The 25,471-nt window shown below is 28.5% G+C and overlaps 1 protein-coding gene across 1 annotated transcript; it reads left to right on the forward strand.

Moving 5' to 3' along the window:
• Positions 1-10,147: 10,147 nt before the first annotated feature.
• Positions 10,148-14,990, forward strand: LOC145751768 (serine protease 23-like). Its single transcript, XM_082567890.1, has 2 exons — positions 10,148-10,940; positions 13,617-14,990. The coding sequence occupies exons 1-2, from the start codon at positions 10,356-10,358 to the stop codon at positions 14,280-14,282; spliced, it is 1,251 nt and encodes a 416-aa protein (XP_082424016.1). The 5' UTR covers positions 10,148-10,355; the 3' UTR covers positions 14,283-14,990.
• The last annotated feature ends 10,481 nt before the right edge of the window (positions 14,991-25,471 follow it).

The following is a 25,471-nucleotide window of genomic DNA, read 5'->3' on the forward strand; positions in this document are numbered from 1 at the left end:
CATTTTTAATATTTTTTTCGCATTTAACAAGAGGAGATATTATTTGGTCCGTGATATATATTAGTTACTTGGCAAACAGGATTTTCATGGACGATATTTTTAAAATATAGTATCCAATTAAAATTTATAAAATTAAGTTTACCTTTTTTTTAATTTATCATTTAAAAACCAAAAAACAGTTAACTAATAATTAACACTGCGGTGACTTAAACAAAAAATGTTAGGTTTAAATGTTTCGTTATTACGTATGCAATTATTTTTTTCAACGTCATTAAACCAAAAAAGAAAAACCAGGTTTGTAACGAGACCTAATTTCAAGTATCTAATGAAGTGATATTAAGTACGCACTTCAAACTAATTGTGCTGTTGCATGTGTTATTTTGACCATTTTTCCTTTTTCTTTATTTAACGAATTTTTTACATAGATTAAGTGGCATTTAGGTATTCGCGCAATTTTTATCCTTAATAAAGTGATCAAATATTAGGCAACAAATGTAGGAGTATTTAAAAAAGAGTGTTATTAGCAGTTATAAAAATCGGTTTTTATGTGTATAGCACTTATCCAAAAAAAAAATTTTTATCTTCCTGACTTTAAGCTTCCGACGTTCCTACATGGGGCCCTTAATTTAATTTCTTCTACTTTCATGCCGTAGCGTCAATGAGTAAAATAGTGAGGCAGATTAGCAGTCTAAATTGATCCCAAACTAGCATTGACAACTGGAGGTTGGGCCGGGGTCAAAAGCTACCCTACCCGAAGGCGTAAAGTCACATATTTTTCATCAGTGGTTTTGTTTTTTAAACCAAACCTTTATAAAGGCACTTACCTACCCTTACGTATTCCATTAAATATTAATAAGTTGAATGATAATACAGGATCCCATTACGCAAAGTGTATCACAATTCCTTATCGTATATTATATCAGAGTTTCCGTTATCATTCGCCGACTTATTTACTCTTTCAGCCAGGTCAAGTTAAACACTAAACGTTTGGTCATGGAACCGATTTTCAACTGTATAAAATTACTCGTGTGAACGACAACTCAACGAAGCGGTGTGGCTAAACCAAAACTTTATCGTAATGGTCTGATAATGATTTTCTCAAGTTGCAACTTTAAGGCAAATAGATTTAAATTTCAAGTTTTTTCCTTACAGAATGATTGATTTACTATCAAAGTATACATTTTTGGTCCATATTGGTAAGTATTCTAGGCGAACTTTGATAAGTTTACTATATTTTGAAGCGCATTCTTTTTTACCATGGCTTCGTCATTAGACCATAAACATTACCTCATCGCAATTACGTAATGGCATAGTATTCGAACGTAACCCTTTTTAAAAATTCATTAGATAAAAAGTTAAATGCAAAAACCATAATTTGATTAAATATCTCGTATCGCCTCATCCTCGAATTTGCATACAGTCTTTTTATAATTTCTCTATCGGCGGTAAGACCATTTAGCTAATTCTGTGGATTTGTAAAACGAATAATATGCTTAGATAATCATTATTGATGGGCCAGACAAACTAAACTTGTCATATTTGGTATCCGCCCTTTCGACCAAAAACCATTTGATCAAATAGACATTTGCCAGATATTCAAAATTTAAAAAAAATCTAAATTTTCCTAAAATTTAGGGCAATATTTTATCGGAAATTTAAGTTTTTTTTAGGTTGAGCTTGGGTTAATAAAAATGTTCTATTGTCGCTAAATGAAATTGTTGAGCAAGTGGTTTTCGGCCAAAAACAGTAATCCGTAATCTTAGCACAAAAAGTATTTATAGCAGAAAAAGGGAATTAAAAACATCAAGTATATTTTGACACAATTATTTTCACTGTTCTCCGACTGGTTATGACTTTGTTGTGAAAACATCGAACAAAGCGTAATTTATAATACGAATAAATACTCATTTTGTTGGATGCTTTTAAATAAACCTATTGTTAAGATAAAAAGAAATCTTTTATGTTTACGTAATAAATATTTGACATAAGAAGAATACGTAAGACCATTTCCTGAGCAGTTCCTTTATTATGCTTGTAGTGCCAAATTTCATGAACTTGAGCCAACTTTAGTTTTACGAAAATTTGTCTGAAAGCGTCAATGCTAATGTGTTATCCAAATATGGAAATAGTTATATAAAAAAAGTGTCTGCTTGCGGCAAACTAAAATTAGAATTTTCTTTCCTCTGCCTTTTTTGTTTTCATGTTAAAATTTTATATTTTGTTTGTTAGGTTTAAATTCGTGCTTGTTTATAGGAATTTAGGGATTAATATTAAATTCTCAAATTTTGGTCAAAGTATGTTGTATCGCGATAACCTTTAAATTAAAACGTGACAGAATTTTAATTTTTGTTCGTTCATATATTAAAATGCTCGTTTGTTTATTGAAATTAGAAAATCGATTTGGTTTTAAAAATTTACTCAATTGTTAATCGTAATATTAATATGAGAAAACATTTGTTTAATAATAATCAAATTTTTTTTTTAAATTTAAACATCAGTAAAATTTTATAAAAATGTTTTAAAATACGACAACAAAACTTGTTTAAGCATTTAATTTTTGTTGTAAATTTAATTTAAGAATACTTTTTTAAAATTAAATAGTATAATTTAAAAACAGGTTCATTATTTAATTTATAATTTTAAAAAACTAAACCATATGAGGCTAAGTCTTCTTGTTTAGCATAATAACTTTATATTTATATTACACTTAATATTATTTATTTATCTAATATTTGTTATAGCTGTTATTACAAAATTTAAATACCTTAAAAGTTATTAAACTGTATATCGTGTAAAACACTTATATCATTGGTATAATAATTTTAAAGATAACATGATCTTTTTATAATGTAAAACAGTTGAGTTGCAAAACTTTTCTGGTAAATGCAGACGGTGTGAGTATGAGTCATTTTTAAACGTTTTTATTTTTAGATAATTTAAGGGAATCGATATGACTTATATTGCCATTCCACAAAATGAATAATTTAGGAACCCTAAAGTTCGTCTCAAAAAAAGTTAAAAAAAGCGCTTAAAAGGTTTCAGAATTAGTGTCTCGCTATATTGGTTTTTGCAATTTAACCAAATTAGCTATTAAGGTTGTATAATGAGAAAAAAATAGTTCACTTCTTGGCACTACACATGTTTTTGTAAGAAGGTTATACATACACTACCTTAAATAAACACGAATAGTAACTAAAGGTAAACTTACAAATATATAAAGATATGTTTAATTAAAGGAATATTAACATGGTTTAAATCAATCGTTTTTGGTATTTAAACGAATTCCTTAGGATAATTGTATTTATCGTCTACTATATAAACCAAAACTCAGACAAATTGTTCGCATTTTTTCGATGTTCAAGTCTAGTCTAGCCCACATGATAATAAGACGTTAACTACACTCTAATCTTACCGCAAAACCAACCGACGATAAGAATACAACGCCGTTGAACTTATTTAGAGGTACACGGATTTCATAAAAAATATGTATATATGTTTATATTAAGCTGGGAATAATATTGACAACTTTATTGTTAATATGGTTTTACTGGAATACATAATCTTAATAAAAATGTAACCGAGATAATTAAATTTTATTAAATATTTTCATTTGTTTACGTTTTTAACCTATATGAAAGTTTCAAGAATTATTATTAGCAGTATGTTGTAGATGCTTTTAAAAAAAAGACTAAGTCACATTCTTGATTTAAAACATGTTAAAACCAAAGAATATTTACATGTTATTTTTTATTATAACATGGTATTGTCACCACACCAAACAGCATTGTATCTGGTTAAAACAAAACAACAACAAACCACACTATTGAATTAAATCTATTGAAAATTTAATAAGACTTCAACATTTTAAGAAATCCAAACACTTGTTATATTTAAGTGCACCCAAACACAGCAAATGTTGTTTCACAAATGTACAGTTTAAAACGCTTGAGTTTCTCTGTGTCAAATCTTAGACATGGTTTAAATTCCGCACTGTAAACACAAACACACTTGTGTGGGGAGATTAACAATTTAAAAATAAATATAAAATTTTTGTCAGCTATAAAAGCTATAAAAGCATAGATGATTATTTAACTATAGTGTTTTTTTAAAGAAAACTTGATGTAAATACTCTTTATAAACTATATGTAAATACAAGAAAATAGTTGTTTCTTTGGTTACTTACAAATCATTAAACAAAAATTTTAGAAACTGGTACAAAAAAATTTGCTCAATTTTAGTTTAAGTAACTCAGATAATCTTATTAGTAATTTCATTATCTTAATCTCATGAAAAGATCGTTAGTGGTATTCGTTTATAGAGAGCCCGGACAAGTTAAGTTTCGTCAAAGCTGGTTTAAAATGACCCATTGGAATTTATAAATGACCCATTGGATTTTAATTTAATTTTAAAGTTATAAAAATTACCAGAAAAACACTATTACCAAACTAATTAATGACAGAATAAATCTGCAAAAATTTATGGTCTGTATATTGGTGGTTTGTTTAATAATAAATATTTAATTAAATTTGTTTGCGTTGGCCAACCCAAGTACACATACTTTTTAATACACAAAGCACACAATTTAAAAAGCTTAAGTACGGGGCTAAAACCGGTCATTTTTAGAAATTAATTGAGGCGGAAATTTTGGTCAGTAGTGAATAACTACATACCTGAAATTCCTAAAATCTAGGCAACGGAAACCGAGCAAGGGTTTAGTTAATTTTTGTATATATTTATCTTCGAATTCTGTTTGTGGGTAGTATAAGCTTTTAAAGTTCATTTACGCCTACCCTTTATTTGAACAGGTTTAAATTATTATATATAATAAGTTAAAATCAGTATAGTTTGTTTCATAATGACTCATGCTTATTTAAATTTAAGTAAACTATGTATTAAATTATTGAGTAGAGTAGATGTGTAAAATTATATAGGTATGTATATTTATAGGATAAGCCTTACATTGTAAATATGGTTAAAGTATATTATTTGATCTTACTGATGTAAAAGTTTTTTTTTATTTTATAAGTTAAATTGTTGCTCATTATTCTTATATCAAATTTTGTTTGTTTGAAATATAAAAATAATAAAAGTAGATGCGGATGGATTTTTTAATCTTTAATAAAAGATAAAGATTAAGACAAACTTCTCAGAATACATTTAAAGTTTGGTATAGCAGTAAAAAAGTAAAAGTGTTTATAACATTCAATTTAAAATATTTATTTGTTTAATATATTTTTATACTTGTTTGTTAGTTTAAACTTCAAGGTTTTTACAGGCGATAGGGCTTTTTAATTATAATCAAATGTTTATCATGATATTAAAAACGTGTCTAAAAATTAAAAAGGTGTCTTAAATTGATTTTGTTTGTTTGTTAAAACTAAATGTTTTTTAACAAACCACTAATTTACAATCTTGGAATTAGTAAAGTTTTCTTTTTTGTTCAAAACCTGATGTTTCTTAAATAAATTCAAACGTAACAGTTTAAATAAACTGTCATATGAATAACCAGTTTTATAAATAAAATTAAAAGTTTTTTTTTTATATTCATGTCTAGTTTTTTTAAATTTGTTCCATTTTTTTGTGAAAAATTTTAAGAAAGATGCAGTTGATTGGTGAAGTTAGTATAAAAGTACTTGTATCTGATTACTAACTTTAACGTTGTCAATATTTAAACTTTTCTGCTTACTGTTATTTTTAAAACTATAGTTGTTTGCATAATTTGTGTGAACCATTTTTTTTTATTCATAAACCACCCATAGAACTTTAAAAAATTTTCAACATAATTGTTCACGCCTAATTAAACTACAGGAATTTGCCAAATAACGCGCCAAATTTTATAAATGAATCTATGCGGTGGATTTTCAAGGGTTACAAGTGGAAGTCGTATTATATATCAAAATAATGACGTTCTTTTAATCAAAGATCATGTTGTATTACCAAACATAGCCAATTTTTTGGGTATTTGCGTGTTGTTGTGCAATACAAAACGTTTGCCAATGCACACGATCCCTTGGATAAGAATTGCATATTGTATAACTTATTGTAATAATTTGTTAACACGAATTGCAAATGTAACGTGAAAAAATGTTAAAATAGTTAATTTTTTTACATATTTTAGGTCTTAAGACTTGAAAGGTAAATTTAAACTTGGAATAATTTTGAATAAACAAATCCTCCTCTTTAAAGCAGATTTGTATTAAATCCTCGTACACTACTAAAAGTTATTCGACCGTTAATTTTATATTGGTCCCTAATAACAAATGGATTAAACGTAATTTTAGCTTTCATAAAAGCGAAAAATCACACCTTGAAAATGATATACTATGTGGTTATAACTTATAACTATATAAGGACAGTAAAGCGAGCAATACACGAAACCGATAAAATAAATTAAATCCTTATGGATTAAGTCTAAAACGCCAGATTTAAGTATAAGTGAAGAAACCTGGGATAAAGTTTATGAATTCTTTATCATAAAAAATGCTGGGAAAATAAACATTTACATTCACGCGTGTATAAAATTTAAGAGAACATGTTTTTTTTTTACATTTATTTACACATAAAATTGCTACATGATCGGCAGATCATGAAAAGTCCTGTTGTATTTAATATAGTTGCACAAATTACAGTAACTTTATAATAAATTTTAAGGTAATTTTATGAGTTTTAGTTTTATATTTATAGTTACCTTGAAATAAAAAGGGATTAAATACTTAAAAATAAACGTTCACAATTTTATCAAAAACTAAAAAGATCAGTGTTTTAACTAAAAGAATGTCACAAAAGTTATATAAAGCTTTCTTGCCACCACCAAAGTAACTTAAACCTTATATTCTGGTTTTGATTGAGATCGACGTAATCTTATAGCAACTTAATTCAAAACTTCAAAGTACCGCGTTGCCAACTTTCACGTGTGTTATACAGATTAGTTAGGCTTTGTTGGACTTGTTTACTTTTTGCTTGTATCCTAGTTGGGTGGTATACGTTGCTTAATTGAGGAGCTGGTAAAACTAAATTAACTTGAAAAAACTTCACCACAACTCTCCAATGATTTGTTCGGTACTTAATCATTGCGGCGTTGACAAAATCATGTTACGTTATTTCTACTAACAGCCTACGTTGTTTTTATTGGCCAAATGTTTTAGTACATTGTGTTTTTGCTCCTAGTTAAAAACAGTTGTTTTGATTTTAAAGCTTATTTAAATTATAAATAAAATTGACGTCACATCAGTTTTAATATTATTTCGCCATTTTTTTTGATTTGATGACGTCATATTTTATATTTGGTTTTATTTTTTGTTTTTGTTCAAGTTATTACTGATACAGTAATGTTTTATTTTGACTCAAATAATATAAGACATATTCTACTAGAGTTTGGTAAAATTCTGAAGTGGTACTGTCACATTGTTATATAGTTACGCTTAATATTTATTTGAACAAAAGAATATTTGTTGTATGTAGTTATGTGTTTTATATCGACCAAGATATTTTTGTTCAACGTCGCCATGGTCCACTACTACGCAGGTATGCAATTCCACATTCATTGAAAATTGTTTAAACACTTTATATGTTATTTATAGACTTTTTCTTATTTAAACTACTGTTGTGTAAATTTCTAAAAATCCCACTTTTAGAAAATTTGTAAAACTTTGTAAATTGAAATACTTTTGTTTGTTGTTTCTAAACAAACATAAGTCAGTTATAATATGCTATTTAGTATTATCTTTATTAAGATATAAAATATGCCTATCTATACTTGTGCAAATAGCCAATTTTTTTTTAACTTTTTTACAACGGTTACACGCATAAAGTTTTGCAAATTATTTGAGTTACAAGTTGTTATACTTTCTAGGGTGGGAATACTTAAAATAAGAAGATTGATTTTGAAAAACCATATTAAAAAATGTTAAAGGTACAGAACATTAAAAAGTCTATATACAAAAACAATCACAATCCGTTTTATTACAACAAAATCAATTTTTTAAACCTACATTATGTAATCGGTGAAGTGACTGAACTTTACTTTATTACATAATATTACTAAATTACTTATTACAACTTCCCTACAGGAAAGTGTCAAATGCGCAAAAAAGCAAATAACTAAACTTAGTAGTTGGGCCATGCAATTTAATCTAAATGTTATAAAATAAGGAAACGTTGTTAAAAAAATAACATTTTTACAACGTTTGACATTTTCAAAATGTTTTTTTATTTTATTTTTTTTGTTTGAAGTTTTTTATACAGGAAACACCTTTACAGTCCACAGGCGCACAAGCCTAAAAGATTGCACAAAATTGCAATTTTTATTTAAAATAAACCATTTTAAAATCAGATGAAAGCATAAAAACATTTTTTTCATATATTCCTTTAAAGTAGAATTTTTAACATAGGCGCGAGGAAATTGTGGTACAATAGTGACAATTGACAAAATTACACTTATTTTGTAAGTTGTATTTACATAAATGCGAAATAACCACGAACCTAATGTAACCACACCTGTTTTTGACGGCTAATAATATGTAAAGCAACTTCCTTTAGACAAAATAATATTTTAGTGACGTTAGTACTATTAAGGCAATTGACCACCAGAGCACACCTAAAGAACAACGAGCTTATTGTATTACTTTAACGATAAATTTCACTATTTTGTCCTGTTTAATTTGTTACTCGATTTACCTGTTTTGTTTGTGCTAAAACTGCATCCAAGTCTTTTATACGAATGCCACTTCGTGGTTAGATTCACTTACAGAAAGCATTTATAAACAGCACAAAAATTCAATGGGACAAAATGACTGATGATAATTCTACGATATCATTTGACAATAATCTGTCACTGTAACCTTAACATTCATGGATCGATACTATAATAAAATCAATTGTATTGTATTTTATACATTTGTTGAAAACGATTGTTTGCAGTTTAAATGCTAGACAGTGTGGTAAACAAGCTATGTTAACATCACGCAGTATATGAACTGATTGATATTGTTTAATTTGTCTATCATCGTCGTCAGCAGACGTTTTCAAAGTATGTTTGATTTGTGTCTACCAATAACGCCCCCTTGGGAAATATTGAAATAATTATAGTGTCCTTATATAGAAAAATGTATAGGTAAAATTTATTTTATTTACTTTAAAATCTTTTTTAAAAATTTAATAACACAATATAATTTACTTTATATAACAAGTGTCATATGCAAATTTGATTTGCAATGCTCGTTTAAACGTTTTAAGCTGTTAAGTGACTTCTGACGTAATATGCCAGTTTCGATGACGTAATAAACTTTGTGTGGCTATTGACAAGGTTGTAAATTACAATTGGCACAAGTGGCTGTATATAACGTCGGATAAAGTTTAAACTAAAAAGGTCAGACGACATTTAAAGGCAAGCAATAAAACAAGAAAGGGAAACTTAGGCTAGACCGCGGTTGATGCTAGCCTGTAATTTTGGTTCTGATACCGGCAATGGTTTTAAGGCCAAGTACCTTAAATTTGTGTACCAAAAAGTCGAATAAAGAATTGCTTCCGTTTAAATAATGTTACCGGAAGTTAATTAAGTTTTTTACAATCAAAATTTCGAGCCGTCTAAATTTAGTGTATGCAAAAAAGGGCTAAAATTTAAAGCAGAATTAATTCGTATTATAGTTTTCATTCGAATTTTCCCAAGGCTATTTAAACACTAACTAAACAAACACAGTCCGAATTCTAGACCGGACCATGTATGTACACAACGGAGCCTACGTAAAAAAATCGTAAAGACAATTTAACAGAACATAAACACTTCAGGGTAGTTAACGACCACACGTAGTTTTTTATCTGAATTGTATTAGTAAACCAGGTTTTTGATGTATTGGTGTTTATGTAGTATATAACCTAGGTGTCTTTTACTGAGTTTAATAAAGCTTTGCAAATGTTGTATTGTTGTTTAATGTATTTGGATGTTTAAATTAATTTAGGGAAATTCAATTTAGTGTTGCTAAAGTTACCGTACGAAGAAATCGTATGTATATTCATAGGATTATAACCTGCGTTATACACACGAGCTTAAACATTCTTTTTTGCTCGTTTGCGAGCCTTTCTCTTTTTACACCGCATGACGTTTTGTGGTTTTGTAACGCTTTGGTCTTTTTTCTACAGGCTCATCAAAACTTAAGACTTACTATCGGGGATAGGTACAGTTCCTGGTTAGCTTAACTGTAGATTGTAAGAAGTCGTGAAGAAAGGTGAAAAGCATAGACTGACGCTCAACTACATGGTTGCGCTGAACTTTTAAGGGCTGGGTTGATATTCTTTTATGATATTTAAGTTTGGAAGGCCAAATTTGAAGTATAGTACGTCAACAATAAGTCAAAAACATGATGGGTAATAACTGGATTTTTGGTGTGCTATTTGTTACGTGTGTCTGGCCTTGCTTTTTGGCAGTTCAACTTAACCTCGACAAATATTCATGGCAACAGCCGCATTTACCTAACTTGCAGCCCGCCATTGAAATTGTTGAAGGCAAGGCAAAATTTTACGGGCACGTAGGCGAAGCATTGCGAATAGACTGTGACTTAGAATGTCAAATAGCAAAAGGCAAACAACCAGTTACCTTAGAAAAGATAGAACAAGAAATGAGTTACGAGACTTTAGATGTCGAAAAACAACTTCGTTTTAAAATTATGGTCAATGTGACGGATATACCTGCAGAAATTGTTAACCCTAAACCAGAAGAACAGCAACAAGAAGACGATTTCGATTTGCAATCAAATGTCACTCGCCATAAGCGGGCAATTTTTGGCTACGACACACGTTTCACCTTATCAACGAAAAAATTTTCCACCATGTTTCCTTTTTCAACGGTAGTTAAACTTTCGACTGGCTGTGCGGGAGTGAAAATATCGCCCAAGCACGTTTTAACCTCGGCACATTGCATTCACAACGGAAACAAATATTTAAAGGTGAGCTGAAGGTTAATTTACTTTAATTTGATAACACTTAACAAGGTTGGAAAAAATGTACGGTTTAAACTAAAATACTGAATTAGGTATTACGAATATTTTAAGAAATTGTCATATACTAATAAAATAACTTTATTCTTAAACCTAGCTAGGAAAGCTAAGAAAAAGTTATATTTTGTGACACTGCCAAATTAAATTTAGCTCTATTTTGGGTACGTTGTCATTACTAGTCAACTATGCAAACCATATTTGGTTATGTTACAATATCTCTTTGTTGTAAATGAACCTCACAAACCCATAGGAAGTTAGGGTAACTAAATCCTTTGCGTAGAATGACATAAAAAGTAATGTCATCATACTTGACATTTTGCCTTGCCATAGGGGTCATGAAAACATAAATTGTGGTCATGTATACAGCATTTATGTTGATGCAGTATAAACTAGGTAAAACTTGTCGGCCCAGCAACCTTTGCAAAACGGTAAGAACTTAAAGCTTGCAAGTTTATTCCTTCGTTACCGAGTGATTAATGGCATTGTATTTACATTTTTTTGTTTAAAGTTGTTGAGAAACGTAGGTCTCTCTCTAATTTCATTAAACCACATATTTGTTTGGCCAATCTGGCTGCCTAGGCTTAACAGGGAAACCAATGTCTAAAATTCGTTTTTAACTGAAGTTTAAGCGCACTATGTATTGTGTGATGTTAACATAGCACGTATAATATGTAAGCCCGATTTATTATTAGGCTTATTCGATTTTCTTTTCCGGTATTGTTGTTATATAGGGACTACACATCACTAAATATGTTTTTATAGTTTTTGGGTTTGATAAAATTTACGTCATTTACCTTATCTGGAATTGATAATCATTTTTTTAATGATAAAGATACTTTTGTTTACTGAACCATATCTTGAGTCAATATTTATTAAGTTTTTGTTACAGTATTATTTAAATATTGTAGTTTTTAGTCCTTTAAAGTAATGGCATATATTTTATTAACTGTTTTTCGAATATTTAATATCGTTGTCAAATATCTTTATTATAGAAAATACTGCCTTGTCTGAAACATACAATCTAAAATTAAAATGGTATAGTGTTGTGTGGGTGACGTATTTTAACTTTTTGTTTGTATTGGATTTTTTCAGTTGTCCCAACACCAAATAGGAAGTCAGTGCATTATTGCACAAGCATTTTCTTTCAACGTAACGAACTATATACAAATATTACGGAGTCCATTTACTAAGTCCGAGAATTTTTAAGGCTATTAAGTTAAACGTTACTATAAGGGAAAAGCATTCACAGTTCAAAAAATATATATTTCCTTTATAATACAATAGCGCAGGGTTTTTATGACATATTGTGTTACGAAATAATGGAAAATTTCCTCGAAAAAAGCAAACGTATATTTTTAAAACGCATCTAGTAAAACAGAATTTAAAAATTTAAAATTAGGTTAAATGAATGAGATTTGGTTCCATTAAAATCTGTTTTATTTAAATCCGCATAGTTTCTTTCTTTAGATTTTGCATCGTAGATATATAACAAAAACATAATTATCGAATTATATTTCCCTAAAAGCCTGTAATTCATCATCATGTAATCCTAGAATATTTTAAACATCCGATCGTCGTTTAACTTTGCGCTTGGATTATTCCCTTTAATAACAATGAATGGGCGCATTGTACTCCACGTATGTTAAACAAGTTTATAAGTTTAAATGTTTGTTAGGTAGTGATTCTAAATTTCTGTTTTATTTTTAAGGTCTGAAAGCTATATTTAATATTGTAAGCGTTTTAAAAACGGCTGTCATAGAAAAAAATAAATGTTGCATTTTACTTGAGAAATTTGAGAGAATTTGCTAATTAAATAAAATTGTTTTTACAAGCAAAAGTGGTTAACTTTAAAATAGCATGAACGCATTACTTTACCACGTTTCGCTTTGCACAGCTGAATGCTTATGGAACCATCTACATTAACATATTTCCCTATATTGCTAAGTGATAAGTGCGAGCAAGAATCTTTTGCATTGTCGTTGGCGGGAAACACAAATAGCCTGTTTTATGTAGGCTAGTTTTACGATGTCTTATATAGTAAAGTCCGTATTATTTACCCCCAATGTTCACAGTTTGGCGATAAATTAATATTTTTAGTCGATATTGAATCCCAAAAAAAGTTTTGGTTATGATAACAATGTAACAATTGACCATTTTCAAAAGAATAAATATATACAATGTTTTGGCACTGAACTATATTTTTAAAATTACTGCAAGCAATAAGTTTTTATTTTTAATGGCATAATCCATACTGTGAGGATTAATATCGGTTGATTTACCAAATGTTATTTACTTTTACCAGATTTATAAGTTCTTCACAAGACTTTGTACGATTAGTATTAACTTATGGCTAATACGTTGATTAGCAACTTTTTTGTACAAGATTTAATCATAATATTTTTAGTTTAAATTCGACATGCGTAAATTTCCTTAAAACGTTATCTACTGTTAAACTTGAATTTATTAATTTAATAGTTTATTGGAGTTTTGTTATAGGATAATTCCTTTTTTAGTTGTTAAGTCCCATTTATCACACTATATGGTTTTTTTAAAAATATTATATCAAGTTCATCGGTTCAAAAATAAAATTATTTTTTATTTAAATAATCTTATTTTATTTTTTAGGGCGTTAAACGGCTGAGAGTTGGCCAATTTACGAAAAAAATAAAAAAGGCGAAAAAGGGAAAGGGGTCAAAAAAAGGGAGAAAGCAAAGAAAATCGGTCAAGTTAGCTCGATCAAAAAGAAATGCAAATACCAAACCAGAATACGTTGAAAAATTTAGGTGGACGAGGGCCAAACGTACACATATACCCCAAGCCTGGCTCAAGGATTCAAATCATAAATCAGAGAACGTCATTGTTGAATATGACTATGCTGTTATCGAACTTAAAAGACCACTGGGAAAGCAGTTTATGAAAATAGGAATAAGTCCCGCAAAAGAAAGGCTACCCGGCAATCGACGAGTTCACTTCACTGCATTTGACCGATCCAAATCCCCCCAACTTTTGTACAGATATTGTGGAGTAGAAGAGCAGTCAAATGACATGATTTATCATTACTGCGATGCTGAGAGAGGTACATCCGGTGCTGGAATCTATGTACGACTGTACGACCAAGAGAACACAACATGGGATCGAAGGGTGATTGGGGTGTACTCTGGTCACCAGTGGGTGAGAAACGAAGAAGGTGCGAAAGAATACAACACTGGGGTTCGAATCACTCCGCTTAAATTTGCACAAATATGTTTCTGGACAACAGGAGACTATGCTCAATGTCGAGGGGATCAATAACCAGAATCCTAGACGTATTATAATATGTTAGTGGTTTCTCCAATGTGTGCTAACACTACATTTCAAAAACGTAAACCGAGGCGAACGGTTTTGTTAAGCTTAGTACAAGACGCTTTGCTGCTGTATAAAAAACGTGTCATTTTCAGCATATCTTTATTAGTTCTTTTTGCGCCAATACCTGTAACATCGCCACTTTAACTGCGCTTTATCTAAATTTATATACGCATTAAACATTCTATATAGAGTACCGTCTCGCAGTTTTACGATTTTCTTCAGCATATAGCGTAATTACATTTTTATTTTAATTGTCTTATTTTGTTTAATTTTTTTCTGTTCCATTAAAATTTATTTACAAAAAATAACAACATGATAGTAAACTATTAAACACATTTTTGTCAGCATGCTTTTTTAATTTATTAATTTATAAATATTTGTAATTGGTGCATTTAGATTTTCGGTGTTCTGACTGTGGTTTTTATAATAGATAAATACAGCAGCAGCTTTGTCAGCATAATTATGTTAACTTTTTATAAAAGACGGATTAACAACCTTATTGCGTAACATTATAATCTGCGATTTAATTTGATATAATTTGTTTTACCAAAACTTAAATTAAATATGTTTTGTATTCGTAAAAATAAGATCTTTTTTTAATTTTTAATTACCCCCAGTCGTCAATTTTGTTGTTAAATAAATGGAGAATTGTTGTTAAAACTGTTGTTTACTTGAACTATATTTTAATCAAGTTTTACATATCTTCAAGCTGTAAATGTTAAAATAATATATATTTTTTTTGTCAAAGCTATTTTTTTTCAAAGCCACTTGGGTAAAAAAAAACAACTAAACCCAAAAACAACTCCACCTAACGACATTTTTTGAACCAACTTTATAACACCTTTCTTGTATCATTTTTTATATTTATTTTTGTTAAGAAGACTATTACCTGCGCCAGGCGACTACACACATAATTGTTTATTGTGAGATTTAACTTTTTTAAAAAGTTTCTTTATTATTTTAAGACTTATTATTTTAAGAAAGTTTCTTTATTAGGTTTTAATTGCTAATTTTACACTGTTTAGCAGTTTTTTATGTTTTTATAGGGCATTAGCATAGCTGAATCCTTTTACAATGGCATTTTTATATGCATTATCTATACGCATTTTAATTTACTTGGTATTTATTTAACCTCTGTGTTTATTTAAAGGCTATATCTCTGTTGCAAAAAGCCAACTTTACGACCTGGACATACAGCAACATTTTTTACTTTAACCCAGTTTACTTTGTCAGTTTAAAATACTATATAGGCAATTTGTTCAATAATCAACCTGTCGACAGATTTTGAGATGGCCAAAGAATGTACTTCCTTAACACTTAACTTAATGGCGGTACCCTATTAAAAGCACCTTAGTATCTAAGTAGTTAAAATCAAACCAAGGACTTCATGTAATGAAGCTAGGCTTAAACCATTTTACCGCATCGCTGGCATGAACATGAAATTCTAAGGACAACACTAGTCTACATATAAAATTTTAAAAAGAAATTACAATCTAATTATAATACATCAAGTTAAAAATGCGCCGTAAAATATTGACGTGAGAAAAATAAAGATGTTAACACGAAGAATAAGTACATGTTTGCGCTCTGGGAATTGCTGAATAAGCAAAGAATTTTGAGTAATTTTCTCGTGAATTAGTTTGACCTTTTAATCCTCGTTTTTATTCGTTGATCAATAAACAACAATTCAAAAACAGCTTTTACCTTTCAATTTTTAGTCCCGTTCTACTTTACTTGTTATTTTTCAATCCTAAAATTTTAAAATAAAATTAAACATGTTATACCAAATAGATTTTTTCTAAACTAAACTTTAACGTAAATTGCAATTTTAATTCAAAAACTTAAACATTTACCCTTAGAAAATATTCTAAAAACACGAAATGTTGTCACTATATTTAATACGGTTGTGTACTACTACCATGTCTAAAAAAAAAACAATTTTAGAATAAGTTGTTAAATAATGCACTATTGAAACGACACAATGTGTATATGTATATATGTATATCTGTAAGTTTTAGTAATATAATGATTGCAGTTAGGTTTTTTGAGTAGCAAAAAAATGCTACAAGCCTTTACAATAGATACAAAATGTACGTGGTTTGCTATATTTTAATCTCTATAATTTCTAGTTTAAATCCAATACTGAATAATAAATAGCAAATCAAAAGTATGCAATTTACTCAATATTCTAAAAACCTAGCTCGTTTAAATAAATATTTTTTTAATTAAATCAATATTTGTCCTGTCGGGTAATATATTATTGTCATCAATATTTGTCCTGTCGGGTAATATATTATTGTCACTTTCTTTAAATGTTTTTCTATAAGAGTTGTAAAATTTTACCCCTTCTAATTTATTTTCAAGTTTATTTTTGGATTTACTAAAGAGGTTTTCGTGGTTTTTTTGAAGAGCTTCTGTTTGTACATATCGACCCTCTGTGAACTATAAACAAATAACATTTTATCTAACAACTGAAACCCAAATCTAAAATAGTATTAATCAAAATTAAGCACTGATTTTCAGATCAGTTTAGTAGCTTTATTAACACAATATTTGGTTAAAAAAAATAACTCTTTAAAAAAGGTTACCTTTTTCATTTCATTTCTGTACTCATCACGAAGATTGGATGTAAATACGTCCAATTCTAACTTCTGTATTTTCTGCAAAAAAAACTAAGGTGTTAGGGTAAACTTACTTTAACATTAATATATTTGTTAGTTATTTAATTAAAATTAAAATATTAAGTAGATTATGACGCACAGGCAAAAAACTCGGTTTAAATTCGTCAAAAGGTAAAGTTGTTAGGGCTTGCACATGTTTGTGTATGTTACTAATATTTGGCAACTATAATTTATCAGTGTATTTTAAGCTTTAGTTTGCTTTGGAAAACAAATCACGTATGCGCCCATACACATTTTTTTTGTTCCACTAAGACGTGTTTAGTAACTAAGTGATAATAAATTACACTTTGTTAAAGTATATTTCTTGTCCCGTCACAATTAACTGTGACCTCTCTTCGCGTTTTATAGTTTTGCATAAGTGTTAACCCGAATGATAGCCAATTTATGATAAATAAATAAATAAGTTTAAATTTGTCGTTATCCCAGCCATTCAAGGTAAAGGTAAGAATATTTTTACCAACTTACCTATTCAAACAGTAACCGAATTTAAGAACTCTACATTAGCTTTTAAAAAAAATTACGTCGTCTTTTACAACCACCGCTATGTTTCATTTTATCCATGCATTAGCCGCTGCTTTTAGCTACATTAGTAATTTAAAAAAGCTGAATATGGCTAAAGGCAGAAGGGGCTAAACCTATTATTTTCTTTGACTTAAGATATTGCTAACGCATTTAATGTAATATTTACCTTTTTATTTTCGTTTGCTTCAATGTATTCTTGAAATGAAGACGCAAAATTTTTCTGTAGCTCTGTTTTAAATTGTTCTCTGATTTCACTTTCTTGGTCCAAATAGTTAGAATCATAAACGGTAATGGCTTTACTTTGTGCTTCGACGTTAAAGGAATAAATTTCCTTTTCTTTAACAAAACGATTTTTGCACTTCTAAAACGACAATAATTTGCAATTATACAATGACTTTTTTTGACCTAATTAATAAAATAATTTATAAAATAGAACAATATTTTTACACAAACTTTTTAAAAAAAATACTTTAAACCTCATCCATATACGATTTATAGACTGTAACACTTTTCTTCATTAAGTTGGTTAGGTTCAGCTTTAATTCATTCTAAAAATAATAATATATTATTCTGAAATGCTGTTTTAGCAAACAACGTTATGTTTTAAGTCCTTACTTTACGTCATTGCTACCTTTAAGATTTAATCTTTAAATAAACAGTGTATTAAACTAAATTACACTGTAAAAAAGCTTAGTCCAACAAGTTATTTTAATAGGCAACAATAAAAATGATCGAATTTTAGACCTATATTTTTAACGATAAAGTTTTAACACTTTTGTAAAAAGTATTCGCGAAACACTAAAGTGAACTAAGAAAAATGTCTCAAACCTGCACAAAATAAACATTTTAAATAATTAGTTTAAAACGTTTATTTTGTGCAGGTTTGGGACATTTTTTTGTTTACTATGGTTTCGCGAATACTTTTTACATAAATAAATATTGAAACTTCACCGTTGAAAATATAGGTCTAAAATATTCGACCATTTTTTGTTGCCTATTAAAAGGACTTATTGGACTAAGTTTTTTTACAGTGTAATTTAGTTAAATACGCTGTTTTTTTAAAAGTTAATTATTAAAAGTAGCAATGGCGTGTAAAGTGAACAGCTCAGCTTTTTCGTCTATTCTGACATTTTTATATCAAAACATACAGAACGTCACGCCAAAAAAACGCACCAAAAATTATAACTCAAATATTTATGAATCGTTGTAATTTAAGTTTAAAAATCACTTTTTTAGAAAAAATTTCAAACGCAAATTTACGTCACTCTAGTAGATTATGACGTAACAATGGTAGAAGCGCTGTTTTGCAATGTTTTCTTTTGCGCTTTAAAGTTTTATAATGAGTTTCATTTAATTAAAAGTTTATTTTAGTTTATTTGTATTCTTGTTTGTCAAATCAAACCTAAGAATAACGTTAGAATTGCTTAAAAAACAATCAGACTGTTAAATCATTACCTAGAAGCGCAAACGCGATTTTGTTTGGCTATGTAAGCTAGCAATATCTTTTAGATAAAGGCAAACCAAAGTGTTAATTAAATTACAAGTATGACTTTTAAATCGTATTTTTTAGTTATGTAAGTACAACTAACATTTTAATAAATTGTAGGTGGCAGTAACTAAAACTGCCTTCCAGAACCTTGGTTGTTTAAACGGAAATGTAAAATCGCCAAATTTAAAAAACTAAGCATACAATCAAAAACTAATTGCTATTTGCCCTATTTATAACAATTTATAAATAATAAGATAATAAGACCGTTTAATAAAATAAAAAGACCATTAATAAAATTTAAAATATAAACTAACATCAACACATACTTTAATTTGAAATTAAGTTGTGTGACCCAGAGCCATACTGTTTAAGTATGGACTCAAGACATAACGTCGTTTGCTAAAATAGCATCTTAAAATATTATATTATTATTTTTAGAATGAATTAAAGCTGAACCTAACCAACTTGATGGATAAAAATGTTACAGTCTATAAATCGTATATGAATAAAGTTTTGTATTTTTCTAAATAAATGTTTGTGTAAAAATATTGTTCTATTTTATAAATTATTTTATTAATTAGGTCAAAAAAAGTCATTGTATTTAGCCTTATAATTACAAATTACTGTCGTTTTAGAAGTGCGATAATCGTTTTGTTAAAGAAAAGGAAATTAATTCCTTTAACGTCGAAGCACAAGGTAAAGCCATCACCGTTTATGATTCTAACTATTTGGACCAAGAAAGTGAAATCAGAGAACAATTTAAAACAGAGCTACAAAAAAATCTTGATTCTTCATTTCAAAAATACATTAAAACAAACGAAATGAACAAGGTAAATATTACATTAAATGCGTTAGCAATATCTTAAGTTAAAGAAAATAATAGGTTTAGCCGCTTCTGCTTTTAGCCATATTCTGCTTTTTTAAATTACTAATGTAGCTAAAAGCAGCGGCTAATGCATTAAATAAAACATAGCGGTAGTTGTAAAAGACGACGTAAATTTTTTATTTTAAAAGCTAATGTAGATTTCTTAAATTCGGTTACTGTTTGAATAGGTAAGTTGGTAAAATTATTCTTACCTCACCTTGAATAGCTGGGTATAGCGGTCTGTGTGGACGTATTGTAAAGTAAATCGGATGTAGTGTTTTTAATGTATTTTAACGTGCTTTTATATGTTAATGTTGTGTACGTTCTAGTGTTTTAGTATTGAACCGTATGCGTACCCGTTTTCATTATCACAAGTAGATAACAGAGTTAGCTAAATTGGTTTTTACGATAAACCGTTATAGCGGAGTACCTAGGGTTTTATTAAATTAGGGGAGATCGTCTCGTCCTAATAAACAGTTCAGGGTGAGGGTTATATACAATTGGTACCTTTATAATATTGCCTACTAAACTATAGGCAAAATTACGAGACGATGAAACTTTTCTCGTAACACTGAAGCAGATACGCTAAAGCTGCACTCAACTTCGGTAATTAAATTACACATTTTATATAAATAAACGAAATCAAAATAAAATGTTAAATACGACAAATACTTTTTGTAATTACCAAAAAATGTATACAAAAAGTATTTTAAAACTGTAATTTAAGGGCATTTTTGAAGAAACCTTTTTTAGAAAAAGAATTAGCATAAATATATAAATAAACAAAAAAGCTAAATTTGTTGATACGCAACGTTTAAAATAGCCAAAAAAGGTTTTTATGTATGGTTTTAGTTCCACATTTTAGTTCACTTTCTCAACGTTCAATAGTGGGAGAATTTTAAAAAGCTGCCATATTCGGATCACTTACTTAAAAAAAAGTTAGTAACGCAAAGTTAAAAAAAGAATAAGCAAGGACCACAAAGTACGTGAGAAAATTAGCTAGTGCTGCTAAGTACAAGATTTTGGTTGAAAGTTATTAAGTACAGGTAAACCATTTTTTACTGCAACCTCTAACAAACATTAGGTTATTGGAAAAAAAAACAATAAATCACCAAGATCTTGTTCTTCTCTATAGCTAATTTTTTCTCGTACTTTGCGGTACTGACTTTTTTTAAATTTTGAAGTACAAGGGATCCAAATAAGGCAGCTTTTTAAAATTCTGCGACTATTAAACTTTAACTGATTTCTTGAGGTGAAATAATAAACCTTTTTCTGTTTACAAGTTATTATTGTAACTAATATGATACCATTTCGATAAGGTTTCTTTAGACGAATTAATCGTACTGAACCTAAAAATACTTTTTGCTACCCATGTATACATGCATATCTAAATATATATAAATAAGTTTTATTTACTAAAGTTTTAATGACTTTATATAGTTCGTTAAATATAAACTTAAATACCAGTTTGGTTTTATTAGCTTCAGTAAAATCTTTTTTTTGTTGTTTACAAAAAGAATCGACGACATCACGCTGCTTGTTTTTGTACTCATCATTGCCCAATATAAAGCTTTCATCATAGAATTGCAAAGCTTTATTTTTACAAACGATGTGAATGTCCCCAAAGTGTTTCTCAGTGGCATACTTTGTAAGTTTCTAAATAATTTTTTATAACTAATAGACAGAACAAGTAAAAATTTTAATAAAGAACAAGTTTAATTAAATGATTTGGCAAAGCATTAGAGTGGGAGGCCTCACGCTGAAAGAAATTTATTTTAGATCTAGTTTAGTGTAATCCTGCGCACCACTGCTTTTTTAAATTTTTTTAAATTACAAATACGGACAAGTTGTTACGTTAAAGTCTTATCTTGGGTGAAATTGATTTAATAAAACATTTTCAAAAATTTTATAAACAAAAACCATGGACTTAATTTATAATTATTTACCGATTTCATTTGTTTGCTATAAAGATCTCTTGCTCCTTCAAGAATTTGTAAAATAGCTGCATCTCGGTTTGCATTTTTGTTTAAACAATATCACAGAAAGGAAAATGTAATATTATTTATTTGTATATTAATTACAGGACATGGGTTTTGTTAAATTAGAAAAACTTTAATTACTTAAAAAGAACAACTAAAATTGATATGTGACATGATTGACATATTTTTACGTAAATATATTACAAACTGTAATACAAGTGTTTTACTTCTTTAAAAAGGCAATTTACAGCAGTAGATCAATACAAAACAGTTTACCTCGGCAATAGACTTAATTGATGGCAATTTTCCATTTTCAAAAATTTTATGATACGAAATCACAAAATTTATTAAATCTCTCCCTAGTAGTTTTTTTTCATTGTTCATTTTCAGAAAATTTACATATTCCAAAAATTCTTCGTCAATATCTTTAAAATATAATGTTAGTTATTATTTATGGTCATTCTAACAAATAACTTAACAAACCTAAATAAGTTTGTTTAATTATATCACATATCGTCTTTGTATAAGCAAGTCTTTTTGTCAAGGCCAAACTAAAAACAAACCAAAAACGTTTTGTGTTATAATATAAAGAATTCGTATTATGCCAAGTTGTAAGTATCAAAATGTATTAAATTAGGTATGAGTTATTTCATTCATTTGTTCTATGATTTTAAGCATCCTTAATGCAATAAACTAAGTTTCTGCTTTGGACGATATAAAAAAAAATATTGTTATTTATTTTCACTTGCCATAACCGCGTTACTTGTTTTTTTTTCGTTTTTATATTGTATATTTTTTATTTTGATACCAGTAACTTTTGTTTGCGACATCACAGTTGTGCAAATAAAAATTTTCGGTTGTGTTAATGGAAATCGTATTGCAAAAATCAACGAGAAGGTGTGAGATAATATATTAAAATATGCATTTTTATTTTTTGGAATATAAATAAAAGCAAAAATTTTGTTTACAATTTAGGATTAATTTGGTGAATATGTAGCTAAAAGTTGGTTCGATGGGTAAGGTGCTTGCCTATAAATCCCTATCTATGAGTTTAAATCCTGTTTCTGTTATACAAATGTCCATCAACTTTTAATCAAATATTATTAAAGTGACGTAACAGAGATAAGTTTTTAAGGCAAATAGTTTGAAACCCACCAAACTCATACTGAACACCCGAGGTTCACGAAAACGTGACAATTTTTAAATGTTATTTAAAAGTGCAAATAGAAACGTATGTTTGCACGCTAATTAGTCACGTGATCAATTAGTTCCGGATGAGTGAAAACGAGATTTTTTGTTAAATGTAATGAAATAACTAATTTAATGAAAAAAATAACTGTTTACTTTACCACCCGCGATTGTGGACTAAAAGTCTCCTTGGTAACCTTTGACTGCAATCTTACCTTTGACAGGATTCGAACTCCAAGGCCCACCAAATCGCAGTCTTTCGACTAACGGCGTCATCTAGCGCAAGGAATTGTTGACTTTTACTAATTTAATATTTAAATCTAATTTATTTAAAAAAATAATACTTAATAGAGGAATGCCAACAGCTGGAATCGATTCCACAAGATTCAATGGCAAACACCTTTTTCACAAGATTCAATGGCAAAAACTAGTACGCCACCATGACAGCATCAAACAACAGATTTTTTATATATAAAGTAATAAATGTTAGTTTTTAATTCAAGATTTTATTGATAATCTTATCAGTTATAACAATGATTTTATTTGAATAGAATTTAAAATTGAATTTAAATTACTTACTCAGTGTAGAATATTTACAGAGAACAGTTAATATAATAAATTAAAAACTGAAGAATTACACAAAGTACAGACAAGCCAAGGTGCCAAGACTAAAAAGATACGAATATAAAAAATGTGCCCTTTAACGTATTGCCTAAAACTAAGATAAGGCACAGAAAAAAGTTTGTATTTGTTACAATAATATTAAAAAAAAAAATGACAAAAAAAAATTTGAAATTTATATAGAACTCAAATCAAATAAAGGTAAACACACAATCCCTTCAATTTTTTTCTTTTTAGAATTTACGGACTTGTTTCTCGTAATTTACGTCATAAAAACCATGTTTTGTCACGAAATCTTGCAATAAATAATAATAACTTTATAAAAATAATAATAAAAATATCACTTTTTGGTTTTAAGTGTTTTTAACAGTTTCCTATTTGGCAAATTTTAACTGTTATGTTACTGCGTTTGTTATGGCCATGTAAATTTAAAATCTGAAGATTTTTTTTTTAATATTTCGTGTAAGAGGGTACGCTTATGACGTCACGGCAAATTGTCGTCGTAATTTGTCAAAACAAAAATTTGCTTAACGTTATTTATTTTTATTATTTAAAAAATTTTTTTGTTTAGTAGTTAGTTAAATGCTTATCCAAAAAATACTAAATTTTAATTTTTAAGGTTTAACGATATATGTAAGAAGTATTAGTTAAGTTTTGGGGCATTATATGTAAATTACTTTTACGTTGAATTATTCGTGTAAACTATTGTTTATATTAGAATGCTAAACATTTACTTTTTTGTTAATTTGTATACCGTTATATATTTCGTTGTTCCTTATTATCAGATCGTGCCTATTCTATATTGTAGTGTCGTTGCCAGAGTAGAACTAAAGTGTTGGTAGTAAATATATATTTCTTAACATAACTACGAAGTATGCCAATGTAACAATTTATCTTTTTGTTAAAATTTTTTGTTAAAATTTAACTTTTAAGTTAATTTTAAAAATCGTTATCGTACCTGTTAACTATCGTTAAAATGTGCTTCCGTTAAATTAAGCCCGTTAATTTAATTTTTTACAAGTAAATCCATGGTAATATAGGGATATATATGTTTAATATCGGCGTTTCTCGGGTTTAAACCTTGCAATTTTTAAACGATGTAAGTAATTCTTATCCGGCCACTTTTTTGGGGGCATTAGGCCTATGCCAGTTTTAAAAACTTCTTTTAAAACTTACTTTCGTTTAGTTAAAACATCGATTTAGATAAAAACTATCCTTTTTTATAAAACAGGTCATTTCTTTGTTTGTTTTAATTAAATTTTAAGGTTAACGGTTAACGATAACTTCCGATACATTTCGTTTAATTTAACGAAAAAACGTTAGCGAAGTTACTGTATTGAGTAACGAATAACCATTTAACGAAATTGCTTTTTTAATTAACTGTGCCCACCCATGTCAAATTACATTACGTTTTTTTTACCTTGTAATTGTGACGTAGTGGGCTAATAAACATTTTAAAATTAAATTTAGTTCGTATATTTAATTTATACAACCGACATAGTGTAGATCTTACTTTGTAGGGCGCTGGATTAGATACTACCTGTTGTTTTTGAGCAAATTGCCATAAACTATACATACTGCTGGCGATCCAAAAACAATTGGCTGGGTAATAATTATAAGGCAATATGATTAAAGATATTTAAAACTGCCAACCACAATTAGAGGCTGTGTCGGGATAGAAAATAATATCAAATGTTTATGCTGTAAAGGCCAAATGTTATTTTCAATAGTTTTGCATAACAACTTACTTTAAATTCAATGTAAAGTTAGGAAATAAAAAGGTATTTTGC

Source organism: Corella eumyota, chromosome 1 (assembly GCF_963082875.1).
Source record: "Corella eumyota chromosome 1, kaCorEumy4.1, whole genome shotgun sequence".
Lineage (NCBI taxonomy): Eukaryota > Metazoa > Chordata > Ascidiacea > Phlebobranchia > Corellidae > Corella > Corella eumyota.